The 19,362-nt window shown below is 42.2% G+C and overlaps 1 protein-coding gene across 1 annotated transcript; it reads right to left on the reverse strand.

Moving 5' to 3' along the window:
• Window positions 1-1,061: 1,061 nt before the first annotated feature.
• Window positions 1,062-17,903, reverse strand: MFAP4 (microfibril associated protein 4). The gene is made up of 6 exons (XM_020810621.3): window positions 11,652-17,903; window positions 7,124-7,205; window positions 3,962-4,125; window positions 2,926-3,022; window positions 2,323-2,505; window positions 1,062-1,388 (listed from the first exon to the last, which is right to left on the reverse strand). Exons 1-6 carry the CDS (start codon window positions 11,655-11,657, stop codon window positions 1,141-1,143), a joined length of 780 nt encoding a protein of 259 aa, XP_020666280.3. The 5' UTR covers window positions 11,658-17,903; the 3' UTR covers window positions 1,062-1,140.
• Window positions 17,904-19,362: the final 1,459 nt, after the last annotated feature.

The following is a 19,362-nucleotide window of genomic DNA, read 5'->3' on the forward strand; positions in this document are numbered from 1 at the left end:
TTTTCTCGCTGGACAATGATTGAAAACAGCTGATCGGTGGGTCGCAAAATGGCTCCCCATTATTTTCAGGGCCGATTATTTGCTTTACAGGCATCGCAAAATGGCCGCCCTATGGAGGATCTTTGCAAAACGAGCAGGTATTTCCTCCATTGGAATGCATTGAACTGGCTTTCAATGCATTTCAATGGGTTTTTTTTTCGCTTGACGACGATATCACTTAACAGCAATTTTCTTGGAATGGATTATCGTCAAGCGAGGCACCAGTGTAATAGTGAATTCTCTCTATATAGTCTCTGGTTCCCTCTAGTTGTCAGTTCTGGTAATATATCTTGGAAACATATTTCTGGGGTTTGAAATGATCCTGTGGATATAGCAGTCCTACGGAGAATACTGTATGTGTAAGTGAGAGTGTGTCTGGTAGTGGGTTGCAGCTAATTAACAAGACATCAGTTCCATTCCTGATTGTGTGCCCACTCCATGGTAGGCACACAATCAGGAATGCAACCATTTCCTATGCACCATCATGTTTTCTATAGACTTACACATACATAAATGGCCATTAGAGATGGGCAACTCCAAATGTGGTTGGACTACAGCTCCCATCAGCCCTAACCACAACAGAGCTGGTATTGAGAGATGATGGGAGTTACAGTCTAGCAGCACCACCAGTTGATCATCCCACTGGGAAACTCTTGGCATGTTGCAGGGGGTTGTCTGGGATATTTTGGGGGCTGCATAGACTACCAAAATTGCTTTAAAAAAAAAAAGAGTCAAATCAGAAGAGGCAGAGGTACACTTTCAGTTTTGGGGGAGGGGATTTCTAGTGTTGAACAGTGCAGGAGAGCCTGTGACCAACTTGAAAAATGTATTGCAGTATGTGTGCTTTTTTTTTTGTCATCATAGAGGAAAAATATGGCTGGGATCAGGGATTTCTGGAGATCCTGTGAGCTGCAGAAACAGCCTGGGAGATTGCATAGGCCCCCATTTTGCCCACAGAGCTTATTCTTATTGCATCAACTCCAGATCTACATGTTCTTGACAATATAATAATAATAATAATAAAAGGTTTGAAAACCCATCCTATATTATGTGTCTAAAGGTCACTGTTGGTGGGAGAATGGCCACCAACCATATCAGGTCTCAGACACGGCGTATTTTCATCTCGCTTCTCTTGAGGGAATAATAGAATCCCTTCCACTGGTACCAGTTAATGCCATTGGCGTAGGAGAGATGAGCCCCACCAAGGTAGAAGCCATTGAGATTGGAGAAATGACAGCTCTTGAACCACCAAGCACCTGAAGAAAGTGCAGCACAGTTCTGAACATAGAGGTCCTGGTCACGGTCAAAGGTGGAGAACTTTTGGCCACTGTGGTAGGACAACGAGTCACCTGGTGAAAGGGCAAGGAGAAGCAAGGACAGCAATGAGGACTTCAATAGGTTACTCTCATGCCTACTCAGAAGTAGATCTCTTGGCACCTAAGTATTCTAGTTTATAGGCATGACAACATTACTGCAAATGGTCCTCCTTGAGAGTACTGGTTCAGTCTGCAGGCTTCCAGAAAGGTGTGGACATGTTAGGATCTCTAAAACAAAGGGGTTTTTAAATACCTATTTGATAAGATCCAAGCTAAAACAGCTGTGTGCAGGGAAAACAAATGGATGTGGACACAACTCTGTAGGATGTGTCTACATACTAATGTGGAGTCAAGCACTATCCCTAAATTTGTGATAATCAGGAAACCCAAATCATATCTAAATACCTGGCATATGGACACATTCAGAACTGAGATGTTAAAGCAAGCCGGTTGCCCTTCGATCTAGGAAGCATTTTGGACTTATTCCACCAAGACTGTTCCATACTGAGAATGAAAGGAACATTGAAGGCTATTACCAAATCCTGAGTATCAGCCTTCTTTCGCACTTGATCCTCTCCAGTCTTGGACTACAATCACCATCATGTCCAGTAAGCCTGGGCAGAATGGAGGCTGTAGTCAAACACCAGGAGGGCACAAGGTTGAGAAACCTGCTCTAGATTCATATGGGTTTAGTGCTAGATCCCAACCTGAAGATAGACTTATTGTGTCTACAGTCAAGATCTTTCTCTTAGAGCAGTGATTCCCAACCTTGGGCCCCCATATGTTCTTGGACTACAACTCCCAGAAATCCTGCCCAGCACAGCCAGTGGTGAAGACTAATGGGAAATGCAGTCCAAGGACACCTGGGGACTCAAGGTTGGGAACCACTGCCTTAGAGCCAACATGTCAAAAGGAGATCAGCTGAGAAACCATGACAATGGCAGGACCAGGCATCCAGTTTCCTCACCTGCCCCTCCATCAGTGAAACCAGACACATGCAGTGTGTACCCATCCTCTTCGGCACTGATTGCATTTGGCGAGATCGAGAAGTCAGCATACTTGGCGAAAGCTGTGTTGTTCTCGAAGTCCTCCAGATCCACACGCAGCTCATACTTCTGCTTAAGAGTTAGGAGATGGATATTTTGCAATCCTGGAGCACAGGGCAGAGAGGACACATTCATTGGATTACACAGTTCTACAAGGGGGGGGGGGAATCCATCTTCCATTCTTTGGGGGTAGTAGTGTTTTGTCTGGCCCAGCAACTCTCAGAAGAGAAGTGAGATGGATTTTGGCTGGTCCTCCTGGCTCAGAATCACAATAAACATAATGCTCACACTTGCAACTGGAATGGTCTGGGCCCAGGGACTTGTCTTTAGAGACACCCAAACATTGGGGTGTTCCAGGAAGTTCTGGCAGAGAAAAATGTCTGGGTCAAGAGCACAGGAGGCTGGGGACAATGCAAGGAGGCTGGCCAGGGAACTCATTGAAAGGGACAATATCCCTTAGCACAGCATAAATGGCAGGCCGGGAAGAAGGGAGAAGTGGCCAACATTTCCCAGTACACATTTACCTAGCCAGTATTCTCCGTCCGCTCTGCCAAAGCCAAATCTGTAATCATTCCATCCCCGAAAGAAGCTGACTGAACCATTAAAACGTTTCTGGAAAACCTGGAGAAGATGTATAGATTATAGATAAAACACAGAATTCTTCGTTATGTTGCAACTATGCATCTAATTGCACAATTGCTATGGATGAACAGAATGAACAAAATTAAGAATCCAGTTACATGTTAGGGGAAAAGAACATCCTATTAGATTAGCATGTTTTCCCTCTGGAAATGGGATTTCTGCAGGGATATATCCCTTAGCAATCAGACTTGCAAAGTATGCTTGCGCTTAACTTGGACAATCGCAAAGCAATGACCTCTAAACTTAAAAAAAAAAAGACAGATGAAGAAAATAACATGGACCTAAGTACATGCTATAGATACCATCAGGTTTGACCCTAAGATTCAGAGACCTTCTGGACTCGCAGCTTGATCCTCACAATGGGTTTATGAGATCTTTTTGCTGACAAGGAACTTTCTGTATATTTCCAGATACATTATTCTAAATATCCATGGTTGCCCATGTTTGAAATCTGCACATTTCTGCTCACTGCCTGAAGCATATTTTTGCTCGTTTTTCAAATGTATACATTTTTTCATGAACCTTTTTCTTATGTACACTTTATCAAACCCTTTCGGGGGGGGGGTTATTTCAAGATGGAACATAAGCCCACAAAAAAACCAGATTTTGAATTGCCAATTTGTCTTCATGTCTGTGTTCAAGTCCATGTTGGGAAAATTTCCTAGTAACCATGGATTTGCTCATTCATACACAAAGAAATATAGGAAAAGAATGGACAGGGCAATCGGAATAGAAACATTGGATACAAGAATCACATCAAAATCTTTCTGGAGCAACAGCAGAGGTGTCTGAGTACAGAAACAAATTATCATCCCTACAAGGCTGTGTCATTTCCCTGATCCCTGTCATTTCCCATTTCCCTGTACTGGGTAAAGTGAAAGCCATTCTCCCCTGCACCCCACCCTGTGCTCTTATTACCGTCCATTTCCCATCATCAGTGGTCATGTCACAGTACACAGGCACAGGAAGGTTGGAACCTGCAGGGTATATGAGGTACACGCCATCCGTCTCGGAGCCTTGGTCGTAAATGTCTTCACAGTCTAGTGGAAGAGGCTCTTCTCCACAGTGTTTCTGCTGCTGAGCTGCCCCAGTAGAGGGGAAAATAAATATTTCACGTTAAAAACTCAATATACTTCTTTAAACAATGTTGAGGTTAAGGATGGCAGACCCCCCCCATATAGTTCAAAATCCATTGTAAATCTTGTGCCCCCCCCCCAAATTGTAACTGCAAAGCGTAAATAGTTCACACTGCACACACTCCACTTCCAACCTGTGTCAGCCTCCTGGCATGTCTCAGCACCAGAGTGACCATGCCAGGAAAGGAGGCCATCTGGGTCACTGCCATTGGACCAGAGGCCACCATACTGCTAGCGACACAGACCTTGGTAAGTTCTGGACCAACTTATCTCAGACCACTTCCTGAAGATGAATAACAGAACAGCATTTATTAAACAGAATTAATTCATTGTGATGTTGTTGTTGTTGTTGACTAACAGATATAGGTTTTAACCAAAAACCTAAGTATCTGTTAAATATCAGCACAGTGTGTATGCTCTTCCTAATATTGCTGATTTTTGTAGCTCTGAGGTTGTGATTCGTGAATCTGCAACATTGTTGTTGTTATTATTGTTATTTAAAAAACCACAGTCAATCAAAATCATAAAAGCATTGACTGGTATTATAAAACAGATACAAGTTTTAACCAAAAACCTAAGTATCTGTCAAAGTATTGGTATTAGTATTACAGTGGTGCCTCGCATAACGAGTGCACCATTTAACGACGAATCCGCATAGCGATCTATTTTTTTTTAGATCGCTAATGCGATCGCATTGCGATGTTCTGAATAGGCAAAACATCGCATTGCGATGTTTTTTTAAACAGCTGATCGGTGGTTCCCAAATGGCTGCCGGGTGCCCAAAACGGCCACCGCAAGTGTTTTCGCGCCCTGCCCTCACTTACCGAGGGTGCGAAAATGGCGGCGCTATGGAGGAACTTCCCTCAACGGTGAGTTTGGGAGCCATAGGAACGCATTAAACAAAGTTTAATGCGTTCCTATGGCTTTTTCTGTTCCGTTTAGCGAAGTTTCTGCATAGCAACGATTAATCCAGAACGGATTAACGTCGCTATGCGAGGCACCACTGTAGTATTAAACATGAAGTAGGTCTTTTTATGTGAATCAAAAGTTTCCACTTTTCTCTCACGAGATGGAAGTCAAATCGGTTGGTGATGCCCTTGGTATTCTGCATGGCTCAGGGAAATAGAATCATACAATATTCTTGCTTTGTTCTCCCTACTTTCGAGCAGACCTCAATGCAGAGGTTTATAAGATGCAGACCTTTATAGGATCAATTCTCTTGATCAAAAGAGAATCTTCCCCAAAACATATGGGATATCAAGACAATTGAGTGACTTCAGTCTACACTAGGTGGAAAAACATGAAAAGGAGGACAAAAGAGGATGTTTCAGCAATGATACTTCACCATGGCAGTCACTCCTCTGTGTCAGAAATATTCTTTACCACACAACTATTAAGGGGGTGTGAATTCTATTCTCTTTTTTGTATGCCATCCTTACCCATAAATGTACAAAGGAAGCAAAGATCCAGCCAGACATAGAAATGAATGTTTAATGCTGCACCATAACATCCAAAGCCAGACATCACAGCGAGCGAAGTCAAGTGGGCCTAAGCATGGCTGATTGGTTCAAAATAGGGAAAGGAGTACGACAAGGCTGTATATTGTCCCCCTGCTTATTTAACTTATATACAGAATACATCATGGGAAAGGCAGGACTGGAGGAATCCCAAACCAGAATTAAGATTGCCAGAAGAAATATCAACAACCTCAGATATGCAGATGATACCACTCTGAGGGCAGAAAGTGTGGAGGAATTAAAGAACCTCTTAATGAGGGTGAAAGAGGAGAGGAGCGCAACAATGGTGGGAAGCTCAAAATCAGAAAAACTAAGATCATGGCCACTGGTCCCATCACATCCTGGCAAATAGAAGGGGAAGATATGAAGGCAGTGACAGAGTTTACTTTCTTGGGCTCCATGATCACTGCAGATGGTGACAGCAGCCATGAAATTAAAAGACGCCTGCTTCTTGGGAGGAAAGCCATGACAAACCTCGACAGCATCTTAAAAAGCAAAGACATCACCTCGCCGACAAAGGTCCGTATAGTCAAAGCTATGGTTTTTTCAGTAGCAACGTATGGAAGTGAGAGCTGGACCATAAAGAAGGCAGACCACTGAAGAATTGATGCTTTTGAATTGTGGTGCTAGAGGAGACTCTTCAGAGTTCCCTGGACTGCAAAGAGAACAAACCTTTCCATTTAGAAGGAAATCAACCCTGAGTGCTCACTGGAAGGACAGATCCTGAAGCTGAGGCTCCAGTACTTTAGCCATCTCATGAGAAGAGAAGACTCCTTGGAAAAGACCTTGATGTTAGGAAAGGGTGAAGGCAAGAGAAGGGGACGACAGAGGACGAGATGGTTAGACAGTGTCATCAAAGTGACCAACATGAATTTGACACAACTCCGGGAGGCAGTGGAAGACAGGAGGGCCTGGCGTGCTCTGGTCCATGGGGTCACGAAGAGTCAGACACGACTTAACAACAAAAAACAACAACATGAACATCCAAAGCAGTGGCTTCCTCAGCCTGGACAAAAACCCTCACCAGCCACCTTCAAAAAACAGCAGCCCAACATTGATTTGGTTTCCTGTTGTAAATCTCTTTTAATAAACAAAACATGTATCTCCTCAGATATCTGTATGGATGGAGAGGGGGTCCTAATGTCACTCTCAGCAGCCAGCTTAATTTTAATAAACCATGTTCCCATTAATTCAATGGGCTTATTTTATTTGGGAAGGACAGCTAACCCTAAGCCAACAGCCATCTCAGAGCTCAACCTGGAGATATCACGACTTCATGGTTGGAGTCCTCTTTGCATACACCTGCATGTATGTTCTACCATATCTGCTTCATCCCCAGGGGAAGGGATACTTGTGATAGGGTGCAGCAGAGAATGGATAAAGAAGGCTCTGCGGAAATTCCAAACAGAAGAGTCAACAGCTCTTACCTTGGCTGATGGCTTGTCCTTCCGAGATGCGTAACTGGACAAGGACAAGAAGGAACAGCAAGCATGGTAGGAACAGAGAGCCCTGAGAGAGACAGAAAGAAAAAAATTCCTCTCTTGTCGAACACATATTGGGTGCAATGGAATGTTTATGGAAAGAGGCACCCAACAGGCTGAAAGGTATATTTCAGGATAATAATAGGCTGGCTCTACCATTTGATAGTATGGAAGTACTACCTCTGAGACCATATACTGGGGGCAGCAGAGGCAGGCCCCTGTCATGCCTCTTTTGAGTTCCTTGGTAATTCTTTTGGAGGATAGAGTTATATATGACATTTGACCTGACCTGAGTTTCCAAATTAGCTTGTGGTCCTCGAATCTGGTAGAAATTGCAACCTTGTTACCAGTGTAGAAGTGAGAGGCAATTGCATTGTGTTTTTGGTCGCTGTTCATGAAATATGGGAGCCCACCATCTTGTACTTTGCCCTGGGCTGCAAAATATACTGGGGCAGCTCTGTGTTTCAGCACCATATGCCATTATCTACAGAGAAAAGACAAGGGGAAGGAAGGAAGGAAGGAAGGAAGGAAGGAAGGAAGGAAGGAAGGAAGGAAGGAAGGAAGGAAGGAAGGAAGGAAGGAAGGAAGGAAGGAAGGAAGGAAGGAAGGAAGGAAGGAAGGAAGGAAGGAAGATTCTATAGACTGTCCACAGCTAGCATGTCCAGACATTTGCAGACCCTTGTCAATTGTAGATTATTTCAACCTCACACAATATATCTTAGTTTAACATCTGAAATCAGACTGACATCCCCACTCTTACAAATCACACAAGCTCCACACAGCTCCATTCAAGAAAAAGTTCTCCTGCATGCTCCTGACTGCAAGCACATTATTGCTCTTCTGTAGCTCCCATTTATTTCATTGGGATGTGGAGCTTGATTGCACCATGAAATAAAGGCTGTGACTCAGTGGTGTAATTCAGTAGTTCTCCACTTTTGACCGTCCAGATGTTTATAAAGGCTCCGAATTCCCCTGGCCATTAGCCATAATGGCTTAGGCTTCTGGAAATTGGAAGTCCAAAGCATCTGGAGTCAAAATATACTACACTCGGACAGAAGAACCAAATATTGCACCTTGTAGAAGGCCCTGTGCAGAAACGCCAGGATTCTAGCAGTACTGTTTTCAATTTTTGTCTCCATTTTTTTCCAATATAAGTGTGTTAAGGGATTGTCTCCTTTCCCAGTAATGGCTCCAAGTTCCCTTGTACCCTTTCAGCCACAGAGGAAATGGAGGGAGTGATTTATTATAAATTTGGAGATCCACTTCTGTAATAAACCACTCCTTCCATTTCCTGTTTTCATGATGTGACATTGGATCTGTCAGCAAAATGGAAACATATAAAGGAACCATGGAAACAAATGGAAACATGCAAAGGAAACATACAGTATTCTGGGGGACAAATCTAAATTCCTTTTTAAAAATATTTAAAACATTTATACCTCACCCTACATCATAAGATCTCAGGGTGGTTTATAGAACCATATTAAAGAAATAAAAGGAATCAATGAATGAATCATAGAATCATAGAAGTGAAGTTGGAAGGGGCCTACAAGGCCATCAAGTCCAACCCCCTGCTTAGCACAGGAACACCATGCAAGCTGTAATAGCCCATAGATAAGGCCTATGATAGGGAGGTAGGAGATATTTAGTAAGATGTATATATGTATATAGATGTTTTTAGTGCTTTGGTGTTTTTAGTGTTTTTGATCTTTTTATATTGTTTTTATGTCTCCTAATTTTAAAAATGTATCTTACTTTTGCTGGTCAGTGACTATAATAAACATTTATTATTCCAGGAACACCATCAAAGCATATCTGCCAGGTGATTATCTAAGTTTTGAATGAATGAATGAATTGACACACATAAAATGGGTTTTGAGAATGTAGGATCTGTTTTTTTTTAAAAAGGATCTCAGCAACAATCCCTGAAAACTGAGTATGTTCAATGATTGTGGAATACTGGCTGTTGAAGGGAACTGACAATGGCAAGGTGAGGAAGAGAAATGGAATCCTGAGTAGGGAGGACCTCATACTGCAACATTATGTTGCAGCTCATTATATTAATAACAGACAGTAATAACATTTCAGGGACACATAGCCACAATGACTAATTTTCTCTGTGAAAAACCTTGATAATCTTTAGAGAAAATACAGAGTTCTCAGGAAGATAAAAAAGCTCACTTTAGCTGGAAATGTCTGTTTCTTCCTTTGTTTCACTGGGCTTAAAAATTTAAATTTGGCCTGTAGCCTGATATTCAGAAAGAAAGCACTAGAATTTTTTTAAAAAACTATCAGCTATGCCAATAATGTCTGAGAAAACAACTCACTTTCCTTTCAGGCTGAAACTTTAAAAGGATGTGTTACAGCCTTTTTGAAAGGTTCCAAACACGTTGTGTTGATAAGCGTTAAAGAACTCTATATTTTTCTATGGTTTATTTTGATATTTTTATGAACAGCTTTGAATTCCTGCTTCTGAAAAGAGATACAGAGAGAAACCTCTGTTCATGGTGGTGCCTTATAGACTTACTGCCACATTACAGAGGGGATACCCCCAGCTTCTGGGACAAGCTGCCTATTCTGCACACTGACTCCTTTACCTGCCTGTTTCCCCCACTGCATGCTGAGCATTTGCTACCTGAAGCAGCCACTTCTTTCTGCCTAATAATAGGGCCGGTGTTGGTTACGCATATGAGCTTTCCCACTGCAATCTACCACATCAGGATTTTGGATCAGGCAGACATCCTCTATATATAGGTTTTATCTGGGCAACATAACATATGCACTTTTAGCTAATCCACTTCTAAAAATACATTTTACTGTACAGCACTAGGGGCGGAGGCTTTTATAATAATAATAACCTTTGAACTATAGAGCTGGAAGGGACCGTATGGATTGTCAAGTCCAGCCCCTCTCAACAAGGCACAGCGGGGAAGTGAACATCTAAGCCTGTGAGCCTTCCAGCAGTTTTCTCTGGAGGCAGAAGGCAGTTAATAAGTTGTAATAATAATTACATGCTGTCAGATCAAATTTGTATTCATGGTGATCCTCTGAAGGTTTTCTAGTAACCAGAAGTGGTTTTCGAGTCTCTCCTAAGGCCACACAGATTGCAGGGCAAATAGCCTTTCACTCTTCAGTTAGGATTCTAACCCACTAAGCTATATCAACTTGATTAACAAATACTTCTGTAAAATAAGAATAAATAATAACTATAGAATTACAAGTAAGGTTGGCCAGTCACATCCCCCATACCCACCCCTGCAAAAGGGACTGAGTATGCTGCTCCATTTCCTCACTTTCATTCTTATTTCTCACAAGGCATGTCTCTCTCATTAACTTCTCTTGTTTATTCTCTTTCTCCCCTCATTATCTCCTCTTACCTCTATCGAAATTGAGTGCAACTTGCTGATAAGAAACATACACACCCAGTTCTTAGTCTGTTACATAGGCGCAATATTGCACAAAACGTCTTCATCCCTATCTCACTTACCTTGAAATAGGGTTTTCAAGGTAAGTGAGGTAATTAAGAAGTGGTTTTACCGGTTCCACCCTCACCCCTGCGAGTTTCCATAGCAGAGCCAGGGAATCAAACCCAGGTCTCCTGAGTCCTAGTCCATTATTCTATCCCCTACATACATCTAAAACAAGAAAGATAGATATAGGTGGGAGCTGTCAGACTCAGAAAGGGCTCAGAATTTCACAGCTTGGGGACCAAGCACCATTTCCAATTTCCTTGGCTGGTGCCACCTTCCTGATGTGTTGGACTACAGATCACATCATCCCAGGTCAAAAAGATGTTTGACTGGGGGTGAAGAAAGGTAGAGCTCAAAACATCTGGATGGTGCAACAGGTTGGCGATGGATGCACTATGTGACCTTGATGAGAAGAATTAGCATTCTCGCAGCTGAGAAAACACTTGTGTAGGAGATAAACATATGCCTGGATCTAGGACATAAGAACAGCCCTGATTGATTCAACCAAGACTCCATCCAATCCAGGGTCCTGTTTCTTTCAATGGCCAGAAAGAAAAATCCAGGGAGCTCAAGCAAGAGAAGATGGCAACATCCCCAGCAACGGATTTTCACCCTGTAGGGCGTGGATGTGCTCCCAGATCTGTGGTCTTTACTGAACCACTGGTTCAATAAGACCTATACATCTCTCCTTTTAAGCAAAGCCAAGCAAAATTATTTAATAAAGTTTATATTTAAGAACAAAACTTTGGAGCTGTGCATTCCATTGTTGCTGTTGCCCCCAGGTCTTGTAACTATGCCTTCCATAAATTAAAACCTGTGTTACATTTAGATGGGTCACTGTGAGAAGCCAGGACTACTAAAGAATGGAGAAAAGTGACAGTACAAACCATACGGAGATGTTAGAAATCTCAGCAGCAAGAATCAGATCCCGTTCCCCCCTGTCACCAGATCATTACCCACCCCCCAATAAAACACAATCCCCTCCTCTCAGTTTATCATATTACCTTCATGTTGTATTCGTGCTTCTCCTCTGCAAGTGTTATTCGCCTAATTTATGGCTGTGTGGACGGTTCTGCTGCAGCTCTTTCTCCCACCCCACTGTCCCTCTCTCACGCTAGGTCTGGCATACAGCTGTACAGGTTGTCTCTTGAGCCCTCCCACCTCCACTGTCTGCCCACCAAGACCAGGCAGGGCTTGTAAATCCTGGACGGATAGCCAGGAGAGAAGCAGCCATAGAGAGGGAAGGAGGGGGTAACAACTGGGAGGGAGGGAAGGAGGAATGTGCCTAGAAGAGGGAGGCAGGAAATGAAAGTTGAGGGAGTGGGGAGGGAAACTCTGGAAAGTGCCAAGTGCTTCAAGGTTTTCCAGAGCTCTTGGCCATGAACATGTTATTGTTCACTCTTTGCATGAATGTGCAAGAATTTATGTCTCTCTCTCTTTCTTTCTTTCTCTCCTCCCAATTTCACACTTCGGATGAGGTCATAGGTTCCAGTCTGTGGAGGCCAGGACAGGGGTTTCAAAGAGGTGTCTATAGAAGCCAGGTTTTCTGGGTTTGGTGATGGGAAGTCTAGTGGTTAGAGTGGACAGCCTGGGAAGCAAGAGACCTGGACCTCTACAAAATAACAGGAATATGGTTGATGAAAGAAGGAGGCAGAACCTCTGGGTTTTCTTGAATAATAGTATAGTCCAACAACTGGTATAAGAAACCTACCACACAAGATTCATGGATAGCTTTTACTTGTTGTTTTTTTTTATTTGATTTCTGCCATGATGTTCTCCCAATAAAGAAACTGAAGACGCCTTGCAAATATGTAAAAGAAAATGCAGCTCAGGATCATATTGCCTAAATGCAGGGTGGAAAAAACAGCCACGTTGGTGTGTGCTAATCAAAAAAATAAAAAGCTCCCAGTTGTGTGTCTGATGTGAAATCAAATGAGTAGCAGCTTATGAAACGGGAAACCTGCTGGCATGGGAAAGGAGAAGACTTACGTATTTGGCCTACTGCTCTACTTTTACAAAACAGGATATGGACCAATATTTTTTAAAAGCCAACTAAATATATTATCCTTATAAAATAAACACGCACTGAGAATTTAAAACTATCGTGTGCAAGCTTTGGGCCAAAGGAAGAAAATAACCACCTGGGCTAGGCATTAAAATGTTCACATTCTTTGAACTGATGTGTGACCTAGTAGTAACCAGGGATAGAAACAAATAAGGTAAAGGTAAAGGTTCCCCTTGACAAGGTCCAGTCGTGTCTGACTCTAGGGGGCGGTGTTCATCCCCGTTTCCAAGCTGTAGAGCCAGCGTTTGTCCGTAGACAGTTTCCGTGGTCACGTGGCTAGCGCGACTAGACACAGAACGTGTTACCTTCCCACCATGGTGGTCCCTGTTTATCTACTTGTATTTACATGCTTTTCAACGGCTAGGTTGGCGGGAGCTGGGACAAGCGACAGGAGCTCACTCCATCGTGTGGATTCAAACTGCTGGTCTTTAACCTTGCAGCCCAGAAGCTTTTTACAGTTTAACCCATAGCACCACCATGTCTCTACAAATACTCTCCCTCCCCCCCCCCCAAAAAAATGTCTGAACACCTCAATTAATGTATGAACTGATGTCAGGTTTTTCACTCCTGCATGACAGCAAAAGGACCAGGTTTTTTTATTTAAAAAAAGTGGCAGGGTTGTGTGAAAAATTGTATTTTGCATTTTGTGTAAACCCCCTTGCATTTTGCACCAAAGAACTGCTTCCATGATTTTGTGTGAGTGTGTCTGTGTGCAAAGGTCCTGAAATACAAAACCAAAACAGAAAAAAAGGCAAAACAAAAGAACAACTTTCTTGCAATAACAATCAGAGGAAGAAACCTGCTGACAATCATCATTTTATTCAGAAAGAACAAAATGAGCAAAAATATACTTTCCTGGCTAAACAGGGTGAGGTCTGGTTAGTGACTTGATGGGAGGCCACAGGAAAATACCAATGATCTACAGGTTCAGCTAAGAATAAACCCTACCAGAAATCCTAGTGCCACTCACAGTTGACAACACTGGGCAAGATGTATCAATAATCTAGGTCTGACTCCATATAAGGCCATTTCTTACATTTCTATATTATGGGGTCCTATGTTATTCGTTGAACATGGGACCTTCTTTCTGCAACACAACTGCTCTTTCATTTCCCAAGCAAGATGTAGAGAATGCTACGCTATGTTCTCCTCAAAAAAAAAAAAAAAAAAAAAAAAAAAAAAGCCAGGAGATGCCATGGATTGAACCTTATTCTCCTTAATTAACATATTCACGATGACGCTGAGATCTCAAGGGAGCGGAGAGTCACATCCACACTCTGAACCACTATCCAGAGATGGGTCAAGAAAGTGGAAATTCAAGCTGCTCGGCCTTCTAGGCTTGTCCATAGAGAGTGCAGATTGTCCATCTGCTTTCATTTTGTGGTCAATTTTCATCAGCATCCAAGTTCCCCCAGGACTGGATCCCAGCCAGCATGCACCCTATTTTCCAGGGCTTTCCCAGAATTCTCCTGTCCATTTGAGTGGATGTATGTGTCAGAGCCAGATGGATGTATTTGCTGGTTGTTTCCACCATCTTTCCCATTAAGAATTCCCGTTGTCAGCCACTTCACCTGAGACTACACTGATGATGAGTCTCACACCCTTACACTGTTTTCCATTCAGCCTGAACTTGAACGGGGGGGGGGGGGCATACATAGGAAGAGAAGGCAGTAGCTTTCTTTGGGTTCCTGGAAAACCAGACATCTCCTCTTGGTAAGAAATTCCTGCAATCCTTTCTGAACTGCTTAAACACATTATTTATAATTAGCATTCAGAAAGTGTTCCCTTTCAAATCTCAGCCAGAGCTGAGAAGACAGTCCAGATAGAGGTTCCTTGCCTTTGGACGTCTGCACATTTTCCATCTGTATATGACATTTATTTACTTTAAATGTTCTCATGCCACCTTTCCTGTGTACTTGTGCGGGCTTGCAGGATACATGAGAATCACTGAACTAACATGAGTTGGCTGCATTTCCTGCTGATGTTACCCACTTTGGTAATTAATATTCCCGTGCAGCTTAATCCTTTCCAGATGTCCTGCTTTGGTTAGAAGAGGGAGCATAAAAATGTGGATCACTCGTCCTTTAATATAATCAATAACAGTCATGTGCGATCAAATCAATTCTGACTTGTGACCCTTTTCAGTATTTCCCAGGTAAAGAATACTCAGATGTGGTTTACCATTCTGTTCTTCTGGGGGCATCCTCGGTCAGTGCAGCTTGCCCATGGCCACACAGCCTAGTTCTACTCACAGACGTCACAGTGGGGAATTGAACTCCCAACGTTTGGCCCTGCTGCCAGATACCTGATGAGTTATTCAACCAGCTTTGCCTTTAGTATAGCCCAAAGGCAATTCAAGCCACTTGGAGCCGTATGTGCCAGTAAGTTTTCTGAGGCACCAACACCAATATAAGCAGTTGTCCCCCTAATAGTAACAATGCAATAATAAGACCTTATATAGTCAATAATTTTTCTGCAATCAGTGGCTTCAGGAAGCTGCTGCATTCTAGCAAATGGTAGGGCCAGCCCTACAAGTCAGAGGTGGAGAAAATGTCTTTTCTTGCAGAAGACCACTGCTAGAATCCTGTGACCAGCATAGCCACTGAAGATGCTGGTGGTCAAGAAGAGTCATTTTCTTATCTCTATGACAAATGTTCTAATAGTGTAACTGGATGCTCTCTTTCCTTTCTACAATGTATTCCTCAGCCCGATCCAGAAATCTAGGCTTTTGATCTATGTTTTCCAGAAGAAGAGCACAGGGTCACCTTGAAACTTTCAACATACTGTTCCCATGCAAAGGATCTCTTGATTGTTCCATCTTCCCTTCCCATCCAGTTGCATTATTACAACACTCTGATAGCTTGTTTCATCCTGCCGAATGGAGGCTTACCAAATTTTTAACCATCCTGTGCTATCTTGTATTTCAATTGTATTTCACCGCAGCAATTAGCAAATGAATTGTTCCATGTCATAGTAATCATTATTGCCAGCTTTTCTACTGCTGTGGATCACTCTGTTGTTAAAAGCCCCAGCTTTCAGGAGTCAGGACTCAGGACAGATAGAAACGTTGGCATTTTTAGCTGTTGTGTTCATTTTATCATTAGGACTTATGAACAACGTTGTGGTCATCAATTGACTGTAAAGTTGGTTGATTTACCAAGTGGAAGGAAAGCAAATGAGTGCAGCCCAAATTATTTTTTCACCCACTGATTTTTCAGGAAAGATATGAAAACATAAGGAGACCTCATTTCAATGAGGACAAGAAAGCAAGTACAGTGGTGCCTCACTTAACGATTACCTCATTAAACGATGAAACCGCTTTATGATGAAGTTTTTGCGATCGCTATTATGATTGTGAAACGATGTTCCTATGGGGGGAAATCGCTTAACAATGATCGGTTCCCTGCTTCGTGAACTGATTTTTCACTAGACGACGATTTCAAAACAGCTCTAAAATGCCTGTCCACTGTGCAAAATGGCTCCCCGCTGTGCTTTAGGATGGATTCCTCGCTTTACAGGCACCGGAAAATGGTCACCCTATAGAGGATCTTTGCAAAACGAGCAGGTATTTCACCCATTGGAACGCATTGAACCAGTTTTCAATGCATTTCAGTGGGTTTTTTAATTTCGCTTGACAAGGATTTCATTTAACAGTGATTTGAACAGAATGAATTATCCTCATCAAGCGAGGCACCACTGTACTGCCACCAACTTCATGTCTCCATCAATTCCCTCCCTTCAGCAACTGCCACCTGGAAACCACCATTCCATTAAGACACAGCAGAAGGAAAAATGAAAGCAATGCCAGCCCTACTATTAATAATAATTATATAGCATTAAGTGCATTCTAACTTCTGATGTCTTTTTCCAGGGTTTCCTAATACAGAGTACTGTTAAGTGGTTTACCATTCCTTCTTCTGTGTATGCTCTGGGGCTGTGCAACTTTCCCAAGGCTACGTAGGCTGGATCTTCTCTCAGAAGATACAGTGGGGCATCAAACTCCTAATCTCAGAACTATCCAAGTAGTTGATCCTTTTATTAGGCAGCATGAAATAGCAGAAGGCAATGTTCAGGTACAGCAAAACATTAGCTATTTACTTTCTTTTGACTGTATTTTTTTTACTTCCAGAAATAAGGGGCAAGCACTTGTAGGATCCTCTGTCTTATGTGCCAGAAAAATAATTCATAGAATCATAGATCACTATTATGATCGCAAAACGATGTTCCTATGGGGAAAAATCACTTAACGATTATTGGTTCCCTGCTTCGTGAACTGATTTTTCGCTAGACGACGATTTCAAAACACCTGATTGGTGGCTCTAAAATGGCTGCCCGCTGTGCAAAATGGCTCCCCTCTGTCTTATGTGCCAGAAAAATAATTCATAGAATCATAGGAAAAGTGAAGTTGGAAGGGGTCTATGAGGCCATCAAGTCCAACCCCCTGCTCAATGCAGGAGTACAATCAACACATATCTGTCAGGTGATTATCTAAGTTTTTCTTGAATGCCTCCAGTATTGGAGCACTCACCAACTCCCGAGGGAACTGGTTCCACTGTTGTACTGCTATAATTATGTGCCGCCAAATCCATTCTGATTTATGACAATCCTTTCCAGGATTTTCTAGGTTTCTAGGGGCTGTGAAGCTTGCCCCAAGCTGTACAGGCTGGTTCTTCTCCCAAGAGGCACTGAGAGGAATCAAACTCCTAACCTCCCAGATCTATCCAGCTAGCCAGTACTATTATTAAGGCAACATGCAATAGCAGGAGGTGTTGTGCAAAGCCAGTAAAATATTGGCTATTTATTTTGTTATGGCTGTATAATTAAATTACTTTCAGGAAAAGGAGACAAGGGCTTCTACGATATTCTGCCTCATGTGTAAGAATAAGTTAATTGGCTTTAAGTTCCAGCAAAGGGTGAGTGAAGGACACAATTTGCTGCTCAGCCTCAAGAGGCTGTTTCTGATAAAGAGCAAGATCCTTTCATCCACTCAGGGAACAGACTAGCAACATTTGTCTCTTCCTTCCATCACACTATTTCTGTTGCAGTTGATCTAGTTTTCTGCTGTCATGCAGAATCTGTTTAAAATCAATGGGTGAGCAGAGTTTTTAACATGAATGGCACAGTAGGATAAAAGAACATCGCTGGAATAATATTGAGTCATCTTTTTTTATATGGCTCTCATATTCTTTCAAAAAAACAATACAATCATCATACCAAACTGGGATGGAATCTGATATTTCTGGTCCTGGAGCTCTGTGCTTCTTGAAAATTTAATGTTTATTTTTTATGGAAGCAAACTAAGGATTTCTGAAAGTAAAGCTCTCTGTTTGAATCTCTCTCCACCCAACATGGAATAACAGTAAGCAGGATTCTCTGTCTCAACGGCTAAATGTCCAAAATATTTCCAGAGAACAAAAATCAACAGAAAGTTACTGGTAAGCATCAGACATTCAGGAACTATTTTCCTCCCAAGATTCAGTTCCGACCCACCTCTGGCATATTCTCAAACCTTCAGAAATAAAATAAATTCCTGGAGTTGGTAGTTTGTTTAATGTCTTAAACATCTTGCCATTTGTAATAGTCAGTTATGCAATACAATTGGTTATGAAGATAAAAATGTGGCGTACAGTTTCTATAAAAATTCTTATTTATTTATTTATTTATTTATTTATTTATTTATTTATTTATTTGATTTATACCCTGCCTATCTGGTCCGAAAGGTATGTGTCCATACCACTATGCTAATGCACAATATAATTTTATTTGCCTGAAGGGGACCAGTGAGGGATCAGTGTGGTGCAACCATGTGCATGCATCCTCTGGCATCTGTCATGTGTAGGAAAGCCAAAGATCATGTTGTGCTACAGAGAAGCCCATCAACATGCAGGTGAAATTCAGTGTATGTGCATCCTCTCCCAGTTTACAGATAGAGTAGCCCTTTCCTATTTGACAGAGAACAGTCCTCTACTTGAAGAACCATCTAGGTCTAATTTAAAATAGGTCTAATTTAAAATAAAATAAAATAGGTCTAATTTAAAATAAAACAAAGTGTGGGAGCCTTGACATTGCCCTTCCATAGTTATCATCCAGACAGAAGACTGTGCTGGCAAATGGATCTCCTGGGTGCTGTCTATTCTTTCCAACAATGACAAAATATTATGCATTTCTGTCTACACTACAGTAACTGTGTCAGTGCTTCAGCATAACTTAGGCAATGCCCGTCTAACCCAAGCCTGTGTTCTCTTTGCTCCTTGTTTCCATAAGCAGCTTTCCCATCTATCCACATGGAAATCCCAAGCAATTCCAGTATCTACTGTCTCTGTGTAATGACCACGGGAGTCACTATCCTAGCTTTACACCCTCATCAGTGGGAGAGTGGAATTGGGGAATCTGAAGCTTCCCAACATTGTCCTGGCAATTTATGATGAAAATGAAGCTTCATTATGGGATGTTCCTGGCTGACAATCACTGTATGTGATAGGATCAAAAGTGGTCTAGTTCTGCCAGCTGGATGAGCCTATTATTTATTCGAGAAGTATTTATTGGAGAGAAATAGGGGTGGACTTGATGATCTATAGGATCCCTTCCAGCTCTGCAGTATTACTATAATCTCAAAATACTCAAATCTCAAACTTCCTAGGTAGTTTCTG

Source organism: Pogona vitticeps, chromosome 6, assembly GCF_051106095.1.
Source record: "Pogona vitticeps strain Pit_001003342236 chromosome 6, PviZW2.1, whole genome shotgun sequence".
Lineage (NCBI taxonomy): Eukaryota > Metazoa > Chordata > Lepidosauria > Squamata > Agamidae > Pogona > Pogona vitticeps.